The sequence below is a fragment of the Azolla caroliniana genome, unplaced genomic scaffold (genome assembly GCF_043228905.1).
Source record: "Azolla caroliniana isolate FFs.n. ecotype wild unplaced genomic scaffold, voAzoCaro1.0.p SCAF_20, whole genome shotgun sequence".
In the NCBI taxonomy this organism is placed as follows: Eukaryota; Viridiplantae; Streptophyta; class Polypodiopsida; order Salviniales; family Salviniaceae; genus Azolla; species Azolla caroliniana.
In genome coordinates, this window is record NW_028230455.1 from 7060484 (window position 1) to 7083993 (window position 23510).

Genomic DNA, 23510 nt, shown 5'->3' on the forward strand with positions numbered 1-23510 from the left:
AAGAACTCGCCACTCTCAGAGAGGAATTAGCAGCCCAAGAGGCCTTAAGGGCTAGAGAACGAAACCTGAAGAAGGCGGCGAAGGAGGAACAACGGAAAATGGCAGAGAACCTCCGAAGAGCCGAGGACAATCTACAGAAGGGTCATCAAGCATATGACTGATTGAAGGAAGAAAAAGAAAAGTTGTTGCAAGAAAAGGACAAACTCTGGCAATCGGCAGAAGTTGAGATCGAGCGGCTCCAAGAAGAACTCCGGCAACAAAAGGACCGTGAGGACCGGGCCCGACGCCAAGTCAATCAGAGGCTGATATAGAAAACGGAGGATTTTGACAAGTTGCACCGGGATCACAAGCACCTAGAGGCGGAACACAAGAAATTGATGGAAGAAGGTGACCGGCAGCAAGAGAAGATGCGAGAACACCGGGATGAGGTCAACAAGACAACAACGGCATTGGCAGAAAAAAGGACCAAGGGAGTCGAAGCAGTAAAGATGCTGGCAAAAGCAGTGAAGGACAGAATGGAGCTTACCCGGCACCATCCTGAGGAGATGGAACGAGCAAAGATGGCTCTGAATAGAGTTGAGACAACTTATCAGACGTAACTGATGCAGTATCAGGGACAAGCTAAGGCAATTGCGATCCTCATAAAGCAATTAAAGGATGAAAAGCAGGTCGCAAAGGAGAAGTCAAAGATGGGACTTGGTCGTATTCGAGACATTCTACTGACATGGAGGGACTGGATGAAAAGTTTAGTTGAAGAAAGTTCAGTACAATGGTGGTCCAAATGGGCAAAGCAGGCAGCCGAGTTGTAGGTCCTGCGAGCGGATGCGGAAAACCGGCAAAAGGACGATGATAACTTCTACAAACTGGACGCGGAAAGCGTTGTGACCATACGGGAGGAGTTATCAGATGACTTCCTATCCTTGGCCAGAGAGCAACTAGTGGCGGTGGGCTAGCTGGTGGAATAGCTGGATGACGACCAATTGGATACCCAACTTCAGTTCGAGCGATACGAAGGGGAACGGAGACAGCAAATGGCAACTAGAAGAACGGCGGCAATTAACATTAGTGACAAAGAGCAATCTCAGGAACAGATGCCGAATGTAGCCAAAACCAGAGAAAGCCAGCGAAATGTAACTCAAGTGGAGCAGTCGAACCTGCAAGAGCCGGTGCAAGCCGGACGTCAGGAGCAGGAGGAGCCCAGAACAGATGAGCCGGAGACGGAAGCCCGGAAGGGACTAAAGCCGAAAAGGAAGAGCAGGCCGGAGAGCAACCACAACAAACGGAGCAACTACCCGAAGAACCTCGAGAACCCTAGGACCAAAGCATTCTGGACATATTGACGGACGATTGAAAAGGGCCCATGGGTTCGACGTACAATGTATTGTCCCACGGGTGTGCCATGTGCTGCCCGACAAGACCAAAGGATCGATTAGAGTCCAAAATGTGAAAGGGGTATTTAATTAAGGATAGGGAGTTGTTATTAATAAATATTATGTTATTTTGAGAATATCAATATTATGTTATTATGTTATTTTGAGAAGATAAATATTATGTTATTATGTTATTTTGACAAGCGGGTGGACGGACCAGAATCAATATGTTGATTCGGATCTGGACTGGATCGTTGTCGGTTGTCAGTTGGCACCGGTTTGTAACTCAGTCGGAGACCTATAAAAGGACCTGGCAACAATGTAATCAGAGACGGATAATTAATAGAAGTGTTGTTGTTTTAAGTATTGTTTAGTGTCTATTTGGTTATCGTCCTGTGCTTAATATCATTAATCTTATGTGTGTGTTACGATCATTGACAGTGCCAATTAGTAACCGATTAAGACCCATTTGATACCACGGTCCATCCATATCTCACCGTACCACCCTTTGGTGAAGTGTTCCATAAGGACACCCTGTGTTAGGGCTTGTCCAGCCTAAAGGATAACACATTGTAACTAGATAAAAACAACAACATTCATTAATCCACCAAATATGTGATAACCAATAATGAAAACTTAAAACTTGTGCATTATTGAAGAACTAATTATGCCACAAAAGTGTGAGATAATTATCAAGATAATAATATGTGTGTTTTTGGCAACCAATCTGAAAGTTAAGCTTATGTACAAACAAACACCTATTTGTTTATCGTAGTTGATGTTGAGTTGTAACACTTGCTAGGGAACACAACATGAAACTCAACGATCATTTTAGTGGCAATGGCACATCATTGTCATGTAATGCCAACAAAATACCATTGGGAGTGGTTGATAGAGCCTAGTAGAGTTTGTCCATCTAGCTAAGCTCGTCCATTTCAATATAGGGGGACTATTCAAAATCATTATTTTCCTAATATTTGCCTCTTCCACCTAAGCTTCTACCAATACGCCCAAAAAATATTGTTTCTACACCTATATATTGTTCATCACCATCAAAAAATAGAGGTAAAAAGCCTCGTAGACGAATATGACCAACTGCTTCCACTACAGGTTCTGATAGGAGAGGATTTCCTGTTATCTCACGTGTACTTGTCTCAACCAGCTTACTCTCCCAACCTACACATTTCTGCAAATTTCTTTGGTGACTAAGCAGCAACAACCAGAAGTCCATGGTGGCCCTGAAAATATACTTTTGGAAGCAGCACTGAATGCGATATTTGCATTGAGCAGGACTACGGTGGAGGAGGTGATGTTTTCTGTAGTTGAAGCTATTTGTTTTATATGGGGTGGTCTTCATTAGGCCAAAATCTAGAGTTGCATGAGTGCTCAATAGTTTTCTAGTTAATTATGTTGCATTTTTCTTTGTAATACTAGACTTTTTTGTATATTGCCTTTGGCCACTTTATGTTAATACTGTGAAATGCACATAAAAGGAAACCAAACCAGCCTAGCTAGCTTCATACTTATCATTCAATATATAGAAGATACAAAGAACCCATTTTGGGACGGCCTAGCTACACGTGTCCCAAAATGGTGTGCTAAAAGGGTGGACTAAAATGGGTGATGTGCTAAACGGGAGTGGCTAAAAGAGTGGTGTGTTCAAATGCATGGTCTTGCATGAAAGGGACACCACATTTCCCCCCTCAGAAAAACAAGGAGTGTTACGCTATCAGAGAAGGAGGGTGCTAGAAGATAGGCTTGGGGTAGCATATGGCTTGATACGGGCAACATGGGCTGAGGTGAATCGACCGTTGGAATCGCGTCGGAGTAAGTAAGTCGTGGACTTGATGGCACGAATTACGGTGAATGGGCCGATCCACCGGTGCATGAGGGATTCACTGAGACCACGCCGCCGGATCAGGAAGTAAACAAGGACTTTGGTTCCATCAGCATATGTCGGGGTGATTCGACCCACGTCGTAGTGTCGCTTTTGACGTTGTTGTGCGACTTGTAGATTTCGGGAGCTAGCTTGTCGAAGGAGGGGGAGCATTTGTTGGAGATAAAGCCCCCAAGTAGCATTATCCATGTTGGCAGGTTTAGAACAGATGTCAATGGACGTTTCTGGTGGGAGCCGCAGGTCGCGTCCATAGAGTGCTCGAAAAGGGCTGATCCGTGTCGACGCTTGTACGGATGTATTGTAGGCATGGGTGAAAAAAGGCAAGATTTGATCCCAGGTTTTGTGGCATGGATCGATGTAAGCGGCAATTTCTTGCTTGAGGGTCTTGTTGAGGCGTTCAGTGAGGCCATTTGTTTGAGGATGGTAAGGGGATGTAAACACTTGTTGGACACCTAGTTGAGTTGCCACAACATTGAGGACATCCCCATGGAACTGGCGGCCCTGATCAGATAAGATTTGGATAGGGCAACCATGTTGAAATATTACCTTTTGCAAGAGTTGGGAGGCAATTGTTGGCGCAGTGACGTCGGGGATGGCAACAGTTTCAGCCCATCATGTGAGGTATTCTGTTATGACAAGGATATACCTGTTGCCCCTAGAGGTTTCGGGAAAAGGTCCCATGAAATCCCATCCGACCAACTCGAAAGGTGACGTGACGATGATGGGTTGGAGTGTTCCAGCTGGCTTGCCCCCATGTTTGATGTGTTGACACAAAGCGCATTGTTTGATATAGGTAGAGATTGAGTGTCTCATGTTGGGCCAGTAATACTTGAAACGTAATTTTTCAAGAACCTTGTGGAAACCCAAGTGGCCCGACAATGGGTGGTCGTGATAAAATTGGAGATACGTTTGTTGTAGGGCATGAGGGATGTAGAGACGAGGCTCGTGATGCGCTTGAATGAAGAATACCAAGTTATCGCGGAGCATGAACCGTTGTTGTGAGGGAAATGGTTGGAGGGAGCGCAACTGATGGATTATCTGTTGGATGGCGGGGTCTTGTTGTTGAAGCGTAGCGAGTTGTGGCAATGGTATCAGAAGATCAGATGTCTCAGGGAGAAATTGGATAGCCTGGCAGTCGGCGCGAGAGAGAGACTATCAACGACCAAATTGGTTGCACCTTTTCGATAGGAGAGGGTAAACTGATACTCTTGAAGTGCCAGCGTCCATCGCAACAAAAGGCCTGGGGGGTGAGGTCGATGGATAAGAGAAAGCAAGGGCTGGTGGTCGGTCTCAACCGAAAAGTGTCCACCATGAAGGTATGGATGAAAACGCTGGAAAGACCAGACAATCGCAAGTAGCTCCTTCTCAATGGTTGAGTAGTTGCATTCAGCTGGCGTGAGAGTCCGACTAATGAAGGCGACCACCTTCTCTTGCCCATGGCAATCGGCTTGCAAGAGGGCGGCTCCTAACCCCTGGTTTGATGCGTCTGTCTGCAACGTGAACGGTCGGTCAAAGTTAGGATGGGCGAGCAACCTCGATTCCTTGACCATGGTTTTAAGGCGACGAAAGCTATCTTCACAAGCAGGATCCCAACTGAATGACACGCCTTTCTTCAAGAGTTGGCGAAGGGGAAAAGTGACCAAGGCAAGGTTTGGGATGAAGCGAAGGGAAAAGGTGATCATGCCCAAAAAACGTTGCAAGGATTTGACTGAAGTGGGGCGAGGGTAGTCTTTGATGGTTGCTACCTTTGCAGGGTCCATACGGATTCCGTCACCAGAGATGATGAAGTCGAGAAAACGGAGGCTGGTGCTTCCCCATCGACACTTCTTCCATTGGAGCTGCAAGTTATGCTTAGTTATGCAAGCGAGGACTTCGGCGAGAGCTTGTAGATGGTCCTCCCAAGTGGCCGTGTGGATAAGGATGTCATCGAGATAAACGAGGAGGACACCTTTGTTGATAAGGGCGGCAAAAATGGAGTTGGCCATGCGTTGGAATGTGTTGCCAGCATCAGACAGGCCGAACGGCATGCGGGTGAATTGGAATAGCCCGTGGCGTGTGCGGAATGCGGTCTTGTGGGCGTCAGAAGGTTTTAGGGGGATTTGCCAATATCCCGAGGCTAAGTCCAGGGAGGTGAAATAACGGGAACCACCAATTTGATCCAAGAGGTCGTCCACGCGAGGGAGCGGGTAGAGGTCATTGTTGCTCACAGTGCTCGGCCACAACCGAGGAATAGGATCAACTCACAGAAAATAGGAAATACAAAGTACACGAAGACAATAGAGAGAAGAGTACACAGGATATTTTACGTGGAAAACCCTAAATGGGAAAAAACCACGGGAGTCCTCAAACTCCAACTATCACTATGAACAGAGATGTACAATGGTGAAGCTTCAAGGCAACAACCTTGAACTCACTGTCTTCGCCACAGGCGGCGGTAATACACAGAGGCAACGACCTCTTCGTCTCTCTCACTCTCTCTCTCTCTCTCGGCTGCTCTCTTTACTCTCTCTAAGTGAAAGCAGAAAAATAAGCAACAACAACAAACTGTTTGCCCTAAGTCATATTTATACACATATGACTTTCGGGCTATTTACAAATATAGCCTCAAGGGCCCTTGGCAAACATATTCACAAATATGTCCCCGCATCCGGATCTCTCTCCGGGTACATTCATCATCCGGCTCCGTAGTCGGGGTCTTCATCATCCGGCTCCGTAGCCGGGGTCTTCATCATCCAGCTCCGTAGCCGGGGTCTTCATCGTCCGGCTCCGGAATCGTAACCGTAACCGTAACCGGGATTGCCGTCATTCATCTCCGGACATCCCATCCCGAGGGACCGAAAATCCCAACAAACTCCCCCTTCACTTCGGCATGGGATGTCTCTCCAATCCGATCCTCTTCCGGCATGCTTCCAGCTTGTCGGGTGTAAGTACCTTGGTCAGCATATCCGACCCGTTCTCGTCCGTGTGGATCTTCGTCAGCACGAACTCCTTGTCTTCTATCCTTTCCCGGATCCAGTGGTATCTACGTTGGATGTGTTTCGTCCGGGAATGGTAGGCCGCGTTCTTCGCAAGGTGGATGGCACTCTGACTATCGCAGTAGAGCCGGTACTCCTCCTGCCGGATACCGAGCTCTCTAATGAAGTCTTTCATCCATATTATTTCCTTGCCGGCTTCAACAGCCGCCATGTACTCCGCCTCCGTGGTTGACAACGCAACCGTCTTCTGCAGCCTCGACTGCCATGAAACAGCTCCCCCTGCATACGTCATCACATACCCGGATGTGGACCGGCTGGTATCTGCATCAGCCGACATATCCGAATCGGTAAAGCCGTCGAGTTCGGGCTTACCGGAGCCGAATCGGAGGCATACGTTTGCCGTGCCCTTCAGGTATCGTAGTATCCACTTGACCGCGTTCCAGTGTTCTTTGCCGGGATTGCTCATGTACCGGCTCACCACTCCGACTGCGTATCCAATGTCCGGTCTTGTACACACCATTGCGTACATCAAGCTTCCGACGGCAGAGGCATATGGTACTTTCATCATGTCCTCCTTCTCAGCCTTTGTCTTGGGGCTTTGCTTGCTGGACAACTTGCAGTTTGCCGGGAGGGTTGAACCGACCGGTCTTGCTTCCGACATGTTGAACCGGTGAAGCACCTTTGTCACGTACTTCTCCTGTGACAGCCACAACTGCTTCTTCTTCCGGTCTCGGATGATGTGCATCCCTAGTATTTGCCTCGCCGGACCCAGGTCCTTCATTGAGAAGGTTCGGTGAAGTGCTTTCTTCAGCATCCGTATCTTGCCCTGGTCCCGTCCGACGATCAACATGTCGTCTACGTACAGGAGGAGTATTAGAAAGTCTCCTCCTTCGAACTTCTTCACAAACACGCAGTGATCGGACTGCGTTTTGTGGTACCCTTCGTCGGTCATGAAGGAGTCGAACTTCCGGTACCACTACCAGGGAGCCTGCTTCAGTCCGTAAAGGCTCTTCTTCAACCGGCATACCAGGTGCTCCTTCCCTTTCTTCTCGAATCCTTCCGGTTGCTGCATGTAGATCTCTTCTTCGAGGTTACCGTGAAGGAATGCCGTCTTCACGTCCATCTGTTCTACCTCGAGGTCCATGCTTGCCGCTATGCTCAGCACCGTCCGGATGGAGGTCATCTTCACTACCGGGGCAAATATCTCGTCGAAGTCGACGCCCTTCTTCTGCTGGAACCCCTTCACCACGATCCTGGCTTTGTATCTCGGGGGGTTTCCGGCATCTCCCGGTTTCAGCTTGAACACCCACTTGTTTCGAAGTGCCCGCTTTCCTTTCGGCAACTCCACAAGTTCATATGTGTGGTTCTCATGCAGGGAATCCATCTCCTCCTGCATGGCACTTAACCACCTGCGGCTATGGGTGTCAAGCTTTGCTTCTTCAAAACTCTCCGGCTCCCCCTCGTCGGTTAGCAGCACGTGCTCTGGTTCCGGAAATCTCCGAGGGGCCCTTCTCTCTCTTAGAGGGTATCTCCGTTCCGGAGCTTCGGTAACCGGCTGCTCCGTTTCCTCTTCATCCGAATCCATTTCGGAATCAGGGCCGGTTCCGGTATCAGTTTCATCTTCCTCGGCCGGTTCTGTTTCTTCACCGTCTTCGGCCGGATCCTCGAGTGCTAACCGGTCCCTTGCCGGTCGGGACTGCTCCTCGTAGAGTTTATCCTCACCGGTCGACTTGGAGCTCTTCATCTTCTTCTCCGACTCCCAGTCGGCGAGTGTCTTGTCCTCCATGAAGATGATATCTCGACTCCTGAATATCTTCTTGTCGACCGGGTCCCATACTCGGTAGCCGAACTCGTCGTCGCCGTAACCGAGGAATATGCATGGCCGGGTCTTTGGGTCTAGCTTTCCTCTCCGGTCCTTTGCCACATGCACATATGTGAGACACCCGAACACCTTCAGATGCCGGTAGGATACTTCCCTAACGGTCCACACTCTCTGCGGCGTGTCTCCGTCCAAAGGTACTGAGGGTGATCTGTTTATCACGTATGTCGCCGTCGACATTGCCTCAGCCCAAAACCCCTTGGGTAATTTCGCATGCGACAGCATACTCCGGACCCTCTCCATTATGGTCCGGTTCATCCTCTCGGCCAGCCCGTTCAGTTCCGGCGTCTTCGGCACAGTAAACTCGAGCCGGATTCCCTTCGTGCGACAGTACTCCTCGAACTGCCCCCGGTATTCCCCTCCGTTATCCGCTCGTATCGCTTTCAGCTCCCTACCGGATTCCCTTTCCATTCTCGCGTGGAGTTCTTTGAAGACGGACAATACTTGGTCCTTTGTCTTCAACGGTGCCGTCCACAGCTTCCGGCTATGGTCATCTATGAATGTTACGAAGTACTGGGCTCCGCCATGTGACTTCGTTTCTACCTGACACACGTCAGTGTGCACCAACTCCAATGGTGCGCTACGTCTCGTCGGTGGCCTTGAGTGGAAGGAGGTCCGGTTTTGCTTACCGGCCAGACAGTCGATACACTTCCCCAAGTGTACATGCTTTACCGGTATCAGGTTGTCTTCGGCAAGCCTCTTCATCCCCTTCTCGCTCATGTGGCACAGTCTCTTGTGCCACAGCTCACCGTCAGTGTCAGCTGCCACGTTCAGCTCCTCCGGACATAGCCTGGAATTCATCAGGTACAGTGTGTTGATCTTCCGGGCCCGAGCCACTATCAGGCTCCCTTTGCTGAACTTCATGACACCGTTCCGGATGCTACCCGTGTAGCCTTCATCGTCTAGCCTCCCGGCCGAAATCAGGTTCAATCGAACCTCCGGAACGTGTCGAACATCCTTCAGCAGCATCTTGCATCCGGTTGATGTCATCAACCACACGTCTCCTATGCCGGCAATCCGGCATGTACCTTCATTTCCCATCCGGACACAGCCGTGCTCACCAGCTGTGTAGGATGAGAAGTATTTCTTCTCCGGGGTCAGGTGGAACGACGCTCCGGAATCGACCACCCAGGTCATCTCTTCACTGGCAAGGTTCAGCTCCCTCTCTTCGGTAATGAGCATTATCTCTTCTTCACTTGCCGCGAGTGCCGTCGTTCCTTTCCGGTCCTGCCCTCGCCGATCCGGACCTCTCCGGTCCGTGGCTCCCCGGTATGCACCGTTTCGCTCCGGTGACTTCTTCGAATCGGTGTCGTCGGCACCGTTGTCCTTTCGGTAATGCCGACAGTTCTTCCGGAAGTGCCCCGGCTTCCCACAGTGGAAGCATGTGGGTCTTCCTCTTGACTGCGACCGGGTCCCCGACTTCTCCCGTCTTTGCGGACTCCGGTTCCAATGTCTTCCTCGTTCCGATTCGGTAAGCAGCATCTTCGGATCGGAAACCTGTTCCTTATCTCTCCGACGCGCTTCTTCGTTCAAAATACTTGTCTTTACCGTTTGTAGGGACAAGTTATCTTCGGTGCAGGAGGTGCTGAGAGTCACCACCAAGTTCTCCCAGCTTTCCGGCAATGTACACATCAGAATGATGGCTTGCATTGCATCCTCCAACGGGAACTTGATCGCCGCAAGCTGGTTCACGAATCCCATGAACGTGCTCACGTGTTCCACCATATTCTCGCCGTCCCGGTACTTGAGATTCACTATCTTCCTCATCAGGGAGGTCCGGTTCAACGCATTCTTACTCTCATAGAGGCCCGACAGCTTCTTCCACATCTCATAGGCGTTCGTATCGTTCGCCACATGTTGCAGGACACTTACATCGACATATTGCCGGATCGTCGCTACGGCTTTCCGGTTCAGGAGCTTCCACTCCGACTCTATTACCCCCTTGGGTATCTCGGCATTGTCGATCGGTTCGTACAGGTCTCGGATGATGAGAAGGTCTTCCATCTTTATCTTCCAGTCGGCGTAGTTCTGTGAGTTCAACATCATCATGCCCGGAGGCCCACTACCGCCGCCTTCCATTTTCTGTGTTACCGTTGCTCTGATACCAATTTGTTGCTCACAGTGCTCGGCCACAACCGAGGAATAGGATCAACTCACAGAAAATAGGAAATACAAAGTACACGAAGACAATAGAGAGAAGAGTACACAGGATATTTTACGTGGAAAACCCTAAATGGGAAAAAACCACGGGAGTCCTCAAACTCCAACTATCACTATGAACAGAGATGTACAATGGTGAAGCTTCAAGGCAACAACCTTGAACTCACTGTCTTCGCCACAGGCGGCGGTAATACACAGAGGCAACGACCTCTTCGTCTCTCTCACTCTCTCTCTCTCTCTCGGCTGCTCTCTTTACTCTCTCTAAGTGAAAGCAGAAAAATAAGCAACAACAACAAACTGTTTGCCCTAAGTCATATTTATACACATATGACTTTCGGGCTATTTACAAATATAGCCTCAAGGGCCCTTGGCAAACATATTCACAAATATGTCCCCGCATCCGGATCTCTCTCCGGGTACATTCGTCATCCGGCTCCGTAGCCGGGGTCTTCATCATCCGGCTCCGTAGCCGGGGTCTTCATCGTCCGGCTCCGGAATCGTAACCGTAACCGTAACCGGGATTGCCGTCATTCATCTCCGGACATCCCATCCGGAGGGACCGAAAATCCCAACAGTCATGGATAGTCACTTTGTTAAGAGGCCTGAAGTCGATGCAAAAGCGGAAGGTGCCATCATCCTTCTTGACGAGGTGGGGTTCCGAAACCCAATCGCTTGTGGAAGGAACGATAATACCTTTGGTGAGCATGTCGGTGACGGCCGCATCAATGCAATCGTGGTCGAGAGGGGAACGTCGGCGGGTAGCCATGCGGATCGGAGTGGCCTCCCCAGTACGAATGGCATGTTGTACCGGGAAAGAGACAGTAGGAGCATGTGTGGGTTGGAGGGTTAGTGAGGGAAAATGGGCTAATAATTGGCGGATGGAGACCAATCGCCTTGTGGACTAAGTGCTACCTGAACTTGGCTAAGGTGGGGGATAGGGGAGCTATCTTGTAGAAGAGGGATAGGGGAAGCATGTGGGACAAGAAGTTTGTGGGCATCAAAATCAATCACAGCGCGGCGCTTGAGGAACCAATCACAACCTAGGGTGAGGGGGAAGAGTTGGTGGGGCAAGACATAAAAGTGATGTGAGAAGGTGATAGTGCCTAAGGTGAAGGTGCAATGGGCTTGTGTGTGAGAGTGGTAAAGATGTTGGTGATCGCCAAAAAGGACTTGGATGGAAGGAGCAATGGATGTGGGGAGACCTAACCGGTGTACTAAAGCGGTGCTAATAGAAGATATACTACTACCAATGTCTAATAAGATGGTGTGGGTGCAATGATTAATGGTGGCGAGGGCGGTGCCTACCCTCGAACTAGAAGAGGCGGACGCTTGGATGTGGAGGGCTGGCTCTTCCATCAGCACCCCGGACGTCAGTTTCTCGGAAGCTCAGCCAACGATGTCGCGTCAACCATAGTTATCTGGACTTGTTGCTTGTGAGATTGTTGTTGCAATTTCCGGCACTGACGTCGGACGTGTCCATAATTGTGGCAGTAGAAACACCTCGGGCGCCCTTGGCTATCGCGATCAGGACGGTTGCGGCGAGCTTGCAATTGCATGTTTTGGACATCAATGTCCATGGGGGCCGCGCCTTGGTATTGGGCGCGTGAGTTGGTGGCTGATGGATGGGGCCAACGAGGTTGGGTTTCAGATAATGTACAAGCTTCGATTCGTTGGGCGATGAGGATGGCGTCGTTGAATGTCTGCAAACCTTGGTCCCGAGCGCGGCGAGTGATGTCGTGGCGTAGACGAGGCCATAAGAAGAAAAGCTTCACATGCTCGGGCATGGTAGGGTCCGCGCGAATGAGGAGTTGATTGAGGCGAACACCAAATTGGCCCACGGGTTCGTGTGCTTGTAGTTGCAATGTTTCGAGTTGTTGTAACGCCGTTTGGGCTGAATTTTGATGGGCGAAGTTTTGTACGAGGAGATCCCGAAGGATCACTCAATTCTCGGTCACGTCGCTTGGTTGTTGGACATACCAGGTGGCGGCGATGTTTTCGAGCAAGGTACGAACTTCCAAAGCTTTGCACTCGTCGGACCATCGATGGTAACTAAAGATCATCTCAAATGATCCAACCAAGCTAAGACATCCTCGGAAGGCAATCCGGAGAAGGACTTCGGGCGCACCTTGGAATCTGGACGATCTTGCGCGCGGTCGTTGTGAGCGGAGAGGAAGGAGAGCATAGCTTGATTCGTATGGCTAATTTGAAGCATGGCGTTGGAGACGAGTTCCAGGAGCTGCTCCATTTGGAAAGGGGGAGGTCGTGCGTGAGGTTGCGAGAACTCAGGCTCCATCGGGGTATCAACGTTGGAGGCGGCGGAAGGGAATTGGGATGCCATGAACAATGTAGTAGTGGCTAAAATTTGAGCCCGCTTCTCCACCAATTATGTGAAATGCACATAAAAGGAAACCAAACCAGCCTAGCTAGCTTCATACTTATCATTCAATATATAGAAGATACAAAGAACCCATTTTGGGACGGCCTAGCTACACGTGTCCCAAAATGGTGTGCTAAAAGGGTGGGCTAAAATGGGTGATGTGCTAAACGGGAGTGGCTAAAAGAGTGGTGTGTTCAAATGCATGCTCTTGCATGAAAGGGACACCACAATACCAATGGAGGATATTTTTTATGGAAAAAAAAAGAGCTTCTACCAATACAAGTTACAGCTAAAGACCAATGTGACTCTAGTGCAACATCATGTGTAGTTGTTAAAACTCAACAATGAGACTTGATTGCCTGAAGAGATAAGTTTCTTTGTGTCACACTCATGTGTCTATTATTGGATACAACTTGGTCTAGTCCAATGAAGAGTGGGAAGTTCTCTTTGTGTCCTCCAAGTGTCATAAGCCTTCTCTATCATTGTCATGAATTTTGGCTTTGTACATTAACTTTCCTTAGCAACGAATAATTTGTCAATTTGCATATCCTATAAAACATCCACTAACAACGATGATCGATCAGAATGCTTGAATTAGCATTATCTGAAGATCTTCGTACTCTCCACGTCACTTGGGAGGAGGGCAAGGTACCCTCAATGGCTCTCTACCTCGTTGCTTGAATTAATGTCAATGCTTGAACCTCTTACCTATGATGGCACTATCTAGGTGCTACATTATTTAGAGCATGAGCCTAAAGGGAAGATTAAGTGACTACTAGTAGCTTAATGTGGCAACACATGTTAGTTCACACTAAGTACCAATTACATGAGAAACACAAATTAGTTGTAGAGATTGAAGAGAAGGAAATTATATGAAAAAAAACGAGCTTAAATCTTTATTTCACATCTCTCTATTACAAATGCTACCATTGAGCGACTCATATAGGTTCCACTAAACTTTAATTGCTTATTCATGGTACACATAACCAAATATCACTATCATCCAAATTTAGTTTTACATCCTCTTAAAGTATATTTTCTTTTCTTGTGTTACACACCGTGGCATTGTTGGACCGCCAACAACATGCATCACAACTAGGTGGTGAACAAGCATAAGACTAAGAGTACTACCTATAGGGAAGATAACCATGTTTTCAAACCATTCTAGCATAATGCCAATATTTGGTGTAATATTTTAGCTTTGGTCTTGTAGCTCCATTTCATTTGCTAGTGGATTATTAAAGATTGAATAAGGTCACCATTTGAAATTGATAGCCTTGTATCGTTGATCTTAAGTCTTTCAGAGCATCTCAATGGATCCAAATATTGCATGTTGTTAGATCTTCAATGTGTATATGGCCTTGTTTGAATTTATCTAAGAAGGAATGAAAACTTCATACTTAATATGGACAATTCAAATACATGGTTATGCATTTCAATCTCACGAGTTGCCAATAGTTTTTCAACATGTTGAATAGAATATTTCTCTAGATTTCTTGCACATGTTTAGCGTTGTCGTGGCATGGCTCACCTAGAAGCATAGCGTTGCTTGGACGGAAGATAACGTGAAAGTGAGGAAGGAATCAATAGGATTTTGGACGGAAGAGACGAATAGAGTAAAGATGTAGTAAAGAGAGATCCACGAGATATGACAAAATAAGAATGATATTTGGGGGAATATAAGAAATTTATAATAATTTCATGAAAGAGCTAGCGTCGTTGAATCTTTGCACTTTGTCTCTTAAGGGTACCACAATCTTTCCTTCTGCCTTTTGATTTAGATAAGGCTCGAACCTCCACTCTTTCGTTGCGAGTTGAGCACCACAACCGCCAAGCTAGTTCTTCTCTTATCTTTTAGGATTGTATATAATTTTCACCGTCTCTGCCTCTTTCTCTGTTATGATATCTCTTACAATATAATTCTATTCGATTTGATTAATTTCCTTGTGACTATACTCCATTCTCCTTTTATAGGAAAGGGATGGTTCTACATGTGGGCCATGTGGCGCACATGTAGACAGGCTCTTGTGCGTGTGCTATATGGTGCACATGTAGTACATTACATGGTTTAGACTATACAATGCTAGTTCAAGTCAAATAACAAATAAAATAATTTAAAACATTTTGTGAGTATTGGGTAAATGGTAGGCTTTGAGGCTCATAAGGTGGAGGTTGTCCATTCAAGTCCTCTCTTGCCCATTTGCCTCTACACAGTGTGTGTAATATTATCATAGTGCTTTGTTCATATGATCTATATGTATAAAACACTATCAAGATTCTTTTTATTGTAGTTATGTATTTATCTTATTGTAGACTTTTAATGTGAAGCTTTCCTACTTCACGACACCCTTGTTTCTCTTGATGACATCTTGATCGACTTTAAGACTTGAGAGTAGCACAACATCCATGTTCATCAAGCTCATAAATTATTATGGCCTCAACATCAAACCAGAGAAATGAAGGCTTGCTATCTCTATGGATCTCACAAATATTCCAATGGTTCTATACTAGCAAACAATGTTTTCTATGCATGATGTGCAATGTTTCTTAGTGACAAATTCTAGCAAATGTTCTTCAAGAATGATTCCAAGGTCATGTTATGTCCATAGTCGAGGTGTTTGAAATCTTAATGTGAGTGTTCACATTTGCTGTTACGGGCATGACCATTTAATATCCCGTGGTGAGAATTTACCGTAGTATTCTATACACATGGATAAGTGTGAGGGTTAAACGAGAGTGTAAAGAAGGGGAGGATTACTTTTAATCCTCGGGATTGAGACAACCCATTAGGTCAAGTGTGAACTTGCCTAGGGGCCTTGGGTATCGCTATAAATAAGAGGCCTAACTACCCTCATTTGATCATCTTTCGACTACATCGAGACTCTGCTCTTGTGGTGGGTCAACTCTTATAGCGAGCGCGCCAGCACCAGGTACGACTCGACGCCACGACGGTGGTATGGGACGCTGATCGAGGCTCGAGTCCGTCTCGATCCCTTCGCTCAGGGGTGGTTGGGTGGATCGGCACCCTTCTTTCTCTTTCTCCTTTCTATCTATCATTACTTTATCCTTATCTTAAGCTTACTTTAGTACCTAGATCTCTAATATTTGCCTCCCTTTTGGTCCATGTAAACCTAACCAAGACTTTCATGCCCAAAGTTTGACATATCTTGAATTTGCACTTGGGGATGTATTTCTTGTATATTGGGGGTGATGAGTAATTGCATCTAATGATAGTTTGAAGCTGATAAAAATAAACCAAGATCATTGTTAACAATGACCACAAGAATTGGATGGTGGGCAAGATTTGAGTCAATTGACCATAAACACCATCGGCACAAATTTTGACATGTTTCGAGTTTGTTGATATTATGTTGCCCCTAGAAACAATAACGAAAAGATCACATTTCCTTGCTGCTTGACATGGTGGATCAATAATAGGATGGCACATTTTGCTTCCTTACTCTATACTATCACTACTCATGATTTGACAAAAGAGCTAGTTATAAATTAAGAAATATGCATGTGTCATGGTTTCCCATAATGTTGAGCTACACCAACGAGGTTTCCGAAGAGTCACAACGGTCGTAGAGCAATCATGGTCTCAAACTTTTTATTCATAATAATCCCGTTGAAAATGCTTGAGAGATTAGTAAGTTTTAACACTCTATGTGTATATTCATCATGAGATCGATGATAGGTGCAAGCAAAATAAAGAGATGTTTGCACAAGTCTCATGATGTTGACTAAAACCCCATGTCAAATGAAGCTAATCTAGTTTGACTCTCTTGGTAATTGGCATTCATGAACTCAAAGTTTGATGTGCATAGAAACCGATTGATATATGACGGTAAGCTCCACATCTATTTGACCTTTAGCTAGAGTGAAATTGCCTAGAATGCTAGGATAGTGCGAAGTATCATCACCTTGGTATTGGCAACAAGGCTCAATGTGAGCCCTTTCTAGCTACATGGATGTTCTAAAGGGGTGTGCCATAAAGTATAGATCTGTAATTGAGGGTTTGAATGTGTCATGGAAGTGGTATCAAACATGCTCAATGTATGTTGGATAGCTCTAGCCCTAAGAGTTTCTGAAAAGAGAATGTTGTGATCCACATACAACATCATACACTAATTTGTAATATGCAGATGCATGCATTGACGCATAACTTTGTCGCGTTTCTCCCTTTGTTATTTTGGCCATTTCATCAAGGGATTTAAAAGGTGTGAGCAAGGAAAACCATGATAAAAATGGAGGTGTTAAAGCCCTTTCGGTTTATGTGTGATCATATACATGTACACACTAAAGATAGCGAGCTCGTACAAACATGGAGGCACGCTAAAGATAGGTAAACATCGATAAAACACACGCACATTATGTAGAGGCAAGACGATATAAAGATAGCGAGGGAGGGAAGGGTAGATTATGATTGGAGAAGGGAAGGAGTAGAAAAGGGCAATGTATTGCCCCAAAAGCGAGTAAGGAAGAAGTGCTCCTTCTTCTCGCTAAGAAATAAAAATGAGTAAAGGATTGCCCTTGGAATGGGGAACATCCATCCCTACCCTTATATGAGTGAAGGGCGAAAACAAAGAGAGAGGGGGGAGGGGTGCTCATCCTTCATAATTTAGTAGTGAACGCATACAACATTATAAATGTGTGTGTATGTAGTATATGTATACATATATATATGTATGCACATAAATAGGAACTATGTTATTGGGTGAGTGAAGAAAGATGATCTGTTTTAATGAAGAGCCATTTATTTGTAACAATAAATAGAAATGAATTATGTTAATAATAATAGCTAAATACATACGTAGAGTAGGATAAATACGAAGAATAAATATTTTGGGTAGGTCCAAAAAGATTAAAAAAAAAAAAAAAGTGGGAAGAGAAAAGAAAGAAGGCAACACACACAAGTTTATATGATTAATGACGGCTCTGAGATATTTTATTTATTTACTCGTTTTTATAATTGATTAAATGCTTTTGTGTGTGTGTGTTATTATTATGTACATATTTTTCCTTCTGTCTCCTCATCTTAAGAGGAGGCGGAAGGAGGCTTAGCTTTTATTTATTTATTTATTTATTTATATTATTTATTATTTATTTGTTTCCTCGAAAAGCTCCTCTCTAAAAAAAAAGAAAGAAAAACATAAAAAAAAAAAAGCCCAACATAAAAATAAAAAGCCAACACGACCCGGAAAAAGCATCCAGAACCCAAAAAAACAACCCCCAAAAAAAAAGCGAAGAAAGAAAGAAAGGAAGCTTTGCCATGGCCGCCTCATCCTCCTCCTCCTCCTCCTGCAGACCCCTCGATCCTTCTGCACAGGATTTCATTCCTTCTTCTTCTTCTTCTTCTTCTTCTTCTTCGTCTGCTGCTGCTTCCGCTGATGCTGGCCATGGCGTCGTCTCTTCGCCTTTCTCTACTACTTCCTCCTCTTCAGGTGATGGAAGCGACTACCCGATTCTCTTACTCTTACTCTTCTTCTCCTTGATTGTTGTTAATACTATCTCTCTTGATTCCCATGCTTGCGTCCATACTCCATATGCACGCTAATCTTCTGTTTTGTAGGCGCTTAGCGTTACACTTACCCTCTCTTGATCTCTCAGCTGTCTGATTTTGTAAACTCCCTCAACAGTCATTTATCTAGCATTACCACTGTGAAGTAATTGCAGAAGGGGGGGGGGAAAGGAAAGAAGCCCGGATGTTTATTGATAGCTCTCAGTATATCCATCCTAAAATCAGCGGACAGTTGTATTTAATTCTGATTCGCGTTTCGTATTGATTTTTCTGCAGAATATGTTAGCGGAGCAGGAGGTGGAGGCTCTACGGGTAATAGAGACATACCGCGAGGCCTGGATCGTGAAGATAACTGTGTCCATAGCTCTGTAAAGTTGAAGGTCTGCCATGGATCATCATCATCATCGTCGTCGTCGTCGTCGTCTTCCATGAATGCAGGTGCTGATCCAATGCCAGCCGCCGCCATCAGTGCCTCTCGGACGGTTGTTCACCATCGCAGCAATTATCGCGATACGAGCTTCTTCAATCCATCGCCTGCATTACCATCAGCCGGCCAGGCGCAGGTTAATTACGGCCTAGTACCCCATCTCTTCTTCATGCCCGTGCCTGATTCAAGTTCCAATCAATGGGAAGCTGCTGGAGGTGTGGTGCCCTTCCTCCCTGCACATTACGGCACTCCAGCTCTGCAACCTCCTCCTCCTCCTCCGCAGCCACTATCGCCATCGCCGTCTCTGCACAGCGCTACACCTCTATGCCAGGACAGCCGGTTCTATAGCTGTTCCCTGCTCCCATCCCCATCCCCGCCTCCATCTGTCAATCTGCCACTGATTCCATCGTCTGTTTCATCATCTATATCCGCTGCTCAGGGAAACGCATTGCTGCCTGCAGCACCTACCACAAGCTTCAGTCTGATTGCAGCCTCTCCACCTCCAGCCGTGTATTCCAATCCATCACCTCCTGAGCTCCCTGAATCGGTCCTATCGAAGCCCATCAGGACGACATCAGGGCCGTTCTATTTCCGCGACAGGATGTCCCGAGCCCTCCAGCTCGTGGGGCTCCGTCCCGACATGGAAGAGGCGGACCTCATCAGGGACCTCTCTCAGTGGGGTGAGATACGCGCCCTGCAGCTGGAGAAGATCAGCGATGGGCTCCTCACCGTCCATTACTACGACATTCGTGCAGCGCGGTCGGCGTTAACGGACATTCAGCACCAGCATCTCCTGCAGCAGCAACGAGTTCAGAAGCAGCTATGGAGGCTCGCCGAGGAATTCTCCGACCAGATTAACGACAAGGGAGTAGAACCGAATGCATGTGGAGGAGAAGACGCCCTAGTTAATATGAAAATGCTCGAAATCAATGACTCTGAGACAGAATCGAATCATACAGCTCATCCTGCTGCCATTACTGATCCTTCTCAAGCTTCTGCCATCGATTCTGAACACGCAGGCGGGGTTAGTAGTAGCAAAGGTTTAATCGGCGGCAAAGCGATCTGGGCGCATTATACCATACCTGTCGACCTACAGACTGACGATTGTATGAATCAAGGCACTCTCGTGGTGTTTAATCTAGATATGAACATGGAGGCTGAAGAAGTGAGGGACATCTTCGAGAGATATGGCAAGTGTTCGCTCTCGCTTGAAGAACGCTAATATAATAGTTCTAATCATCAGCATCATCATGCTGTTGGTTCCATGGAGCGGAGGAACCCTAAAATAGAAACCTGTATATTCTGTCGCTTTCTTTCTTCCCTGCTTCTCTGAGAGTCTGTCTGTGCTTTTCCCATTTGGGTTTTGATTTGTTTGCAGGACCTGTGAAAGAAGTAAGGGAAGCTCCAATGAGGAGGCAACACAAATTCGTGGAGTTTTATGATGTGAGGGACGCAGCAGCAGCGCTGGACGCCCTGGATGGAACAGAGCTGGACGGGAAGAAGCTGAAGATTGAGTTCAGCAGGCCGGTAGGATATGGCAGAAAGCTCGCGCAGCATACTAACAGCACTCTTAGTAACCCTAACAGCAGCTCCTCGCTGTTAATGCACGTCCCCCATACTGCTGTGCCTTCCACGAATAGTGGTAGCAAGACCTATGCAGCTTGCAGCTCCGCCATAGCCAGCAGTGACCACATAAGCATGGCTGCTGCTACGTCTTGTCCGAGTTTTTACAACTCATGGGGATGGCCTCCTCCACAAGCAACAGATCAGGGAAGCTACATGGGGATGATGAGCTCATATCATCATAACCATCAGGAGTTTCAGCAGCTCAGCTCTGCACCTCCGCCATGGATGCCATCTCCAGGAGGCAATAGCATCTGCAGCAGCCTATACCACTACCATCCTCACCACAACTCCTCTCAGTTTCAGCTGCCGCTGCTGTTGCCTCCTGGACCTCCGCCGTATAACCCTGCTATCCACCACCCACTACTAGGCTATGGCGGAGCTGCATTGCCCTCCTCCCCTGAAGGGATGGATCTCTGCAATCTCCACCCGACTCCTTTCTTGTTCGTAGGGAAAGGATTACATGCGGTGAGTGCGACTGTTCCGGCCCAGCAATCCTCCCATGTGCCACTGTCATTTGTGCCGCCATTTCCCCCGAATGAAGTGAACCGATATGAGAATTCCTGGAGCGATAGTAGGCATCCTGTGCAGATGATGCAGCAGCAATATGATCCACAGAACTACTTGCAGAACGTGCAGTGCCATGGCCAGAGCACTAACACCTGGAGCTCAATGCCTTATTCTGAGCCAAAGAAGAAGCCCAGTGGTAACACAGAGAGTGGAGATGGAGGAGAAGCTTGCAGTGGGGCCAATATGCCACCCCCTCATCGCAGATTATTGGCGAAGAAGAGTAGCAGTAGCAGCAATCGGAGCATGAGCAATAATAACAGTGGAGCTTTGTGGAGAGGCAATGGTTCACATCGAACTAGACCTACTTCTTCCTCTTCTCCTTCATCTTCGTCCTCTGTAACCCAGGAGCACTTCAAATTCGATGAGACGGAAGCAGTGCAGATCTCCCCTACCGATCCTACATCCAAGGAAGGAGTTTCTTCAACAAATCCATCTCCTACTACTAAGCCTGGAAGAACAACACTGATGATTCGCAACATTCCTAACAAATACACGTAAAATCTCGTCTACATCTGTTAGTAATACTATGTATTTATTGCATTATCTCTGTTCTTTATGTATGTGTGTATGTATGTATGTATCTATCCATCATTGTCATCACCATCTAGTGTTTATGCAGACAACAGATGCTCATTGCGATGCTCGATGATCATTGCCTAGAGTGCAACACGCGGCTGACCAATAGCGGGGAAGGTGGCACAACTAGAATCGATACGAATGAGCCTCTCTCTGGTTTTGATTTTGTATATTTGCCAATTGATTTCAAGTGAGTTGAACGATAATGATCTGTCATTTGTTACTTAATTAGTAATGCATATTACTATGATATCAGTCATTCCCTATGTCCTTGTTTTGTCGGCCCCCTTCCTTGATTTCGTCACTTTCTTTGGTTTTATGCAATCAGAAACAGATGTAACCTTGGCTATGCATTTGTGAACCTCACTTCCCCTCAAGCTACTGTCCGTTTGCACAGAGCCTTTCATGGCAGGCAGTGGGATGAGTTCAACTCTCGAAAGATTTGCGAAGTAACCTACGCGAGGCTGCAAGTAAAAAAATTAAGATCTTAATGGTTTTGGTTGTTTTTTTTGTTGCTATTACGAGAGGAACAAAATGTTGGGCAAAACCTTCCACTATATCATATGACTCTCACTGTTTGAGGAATTGTATCGTGTAATGTCAGGGACGTGAAGCTCTGGAGGATCACTTCAGGAACTCAAGGTTTGCATGTGACACGGATGAATACCTGCCTGTCGTGTTCTCGCCTCCACGCCTCGGATTCAAAATCTCAATGTTGATGGATTGTAGCAAGGAAAGCACTACTAAGGGGCCCCCAGAGGATGTTGTGAATGACCCAAGTAATAATTGTACTCAAAACATGGACAAATGTATCGACAATGGTGTGGATGTAGTTGAAAAGGAGATTATATCAGTTGGGGTTCCGGATATAGTCTTGCCCAATTCTAATGTAAGGATAGCAGATCCTAACAGTTCAAGCAGTAACAGCATTAGTGGGAACCCTGAATCTTCCACCATAACTACAAATGTGTCGGCGAGCGCAACTATATCTGGAACTGCTCTTGGTAGACGTCTGCATGGTAATTACAGATATGCAGGTATACTGCCCAATCAACCCCGCAGTTTCAGTTCTAGATAGCGAATCATAACACTGATATAGCCAGACTTGGCATTTCGTGATGCATCATCTGCATCGGTACAGTCAAGTCAATCCAATTCGGTTGATCGTTATGGATGATCAAGTACACACGCACACACACACACATACACACACACATATATATAAGTATGTATGTATGTATGTATGTATATGGAGGTGCTCTCCATATGTAATGTGTCTTTCATATTCTAATCCTTTTGTTGGTCACCTGTAATATGTATTTCTTCAAACCCACAACAAAGCTGAGAGAGGGAGCTTTCACAACTCCTAGTAAAAATTCATAAGCAGAAGAAAGTTAAGGTAATTTATGTAAGACAATGTATCGATGAATGAATGTAGTGGGTGAAATGGATGTGCTCATATACATTTATTGACCTTGTTTCCTTAACATTTTTATTCATGAAAAGCACACTCTAAAGAACGAAATCGAGTTAAGGAGTGGTGATTTCTTTCAAAGTTTGAAACACTCTTTCATATGTGCTATTTTCCATGTATTCAATGAAATTCCTTCCTGATGTGAGCTCTCCTTTTAGTGTGCTTAATTTTTGTTACATATATATATATATATATATACTGTGCAGTGTCTATAGAATGAGAATAACAGGTGAAGATATCAAAGCAGTCATGGAATATTGTACTTAGGAAAAGAAGAGGAAGAAGAGCTGTCATTACTGTTAATAATGTTAAATCAATCGAGTACCTCGAGACTCGAGCCGATTGACAAGCTGCAAATTTAAAGGGAATTAAGATTAGATCAGATTAGATTAGATTTGTGAATGTAGTGTGTAATGCTGCAATGAATGATGTTGGTAAGTAGTTATGATGATTCCCATAGCCTCTACACATTTAAGTAGGTGGTCATTTCATGTAGAGCACTAGTCTCCAATTCCAATACTCTAAACAAACATTCACAACATTTATTATAAACCTTTTTCTCTATGATACATCATACTAGATTTAACGTCTGGTTTGAAAGATTATACGGTAGATATATAGACCAGCCAACTGTATACATATATGTACAAGAAGACACAGA

At 46.1% G+C, this 23510-nt stretch overlaps 1 protein-coding gene across 1 annotated transcript; it reads left to right on the forward strand.

The window, feature by feature from the left end:
* The first annotated feature begins 19116 nt into the window (after positions 1–19116).
* On the forward strand, positions 19117–22881 carry LOC147850876 (protein terminal ear1-like). Its single transcript, XM_087335449.1, has 5 exons — positions 19117–19796; positions 19985–21293; positions 21419–21565; positions 21704–21845; positions 21980–22881. Exons 1-5 carry the CDS (start codon positions 19208–19210, stop codon positions 22451–22453), a joined length of 2661 nt encoding a protein of 886 aa, XP_087191575.1. The 5' UTR covers positions 19117–19207; the 3' UTR covers positions 22454–22881.
* Positions 22882–23510: the final 629 nt, after the last annotated feature.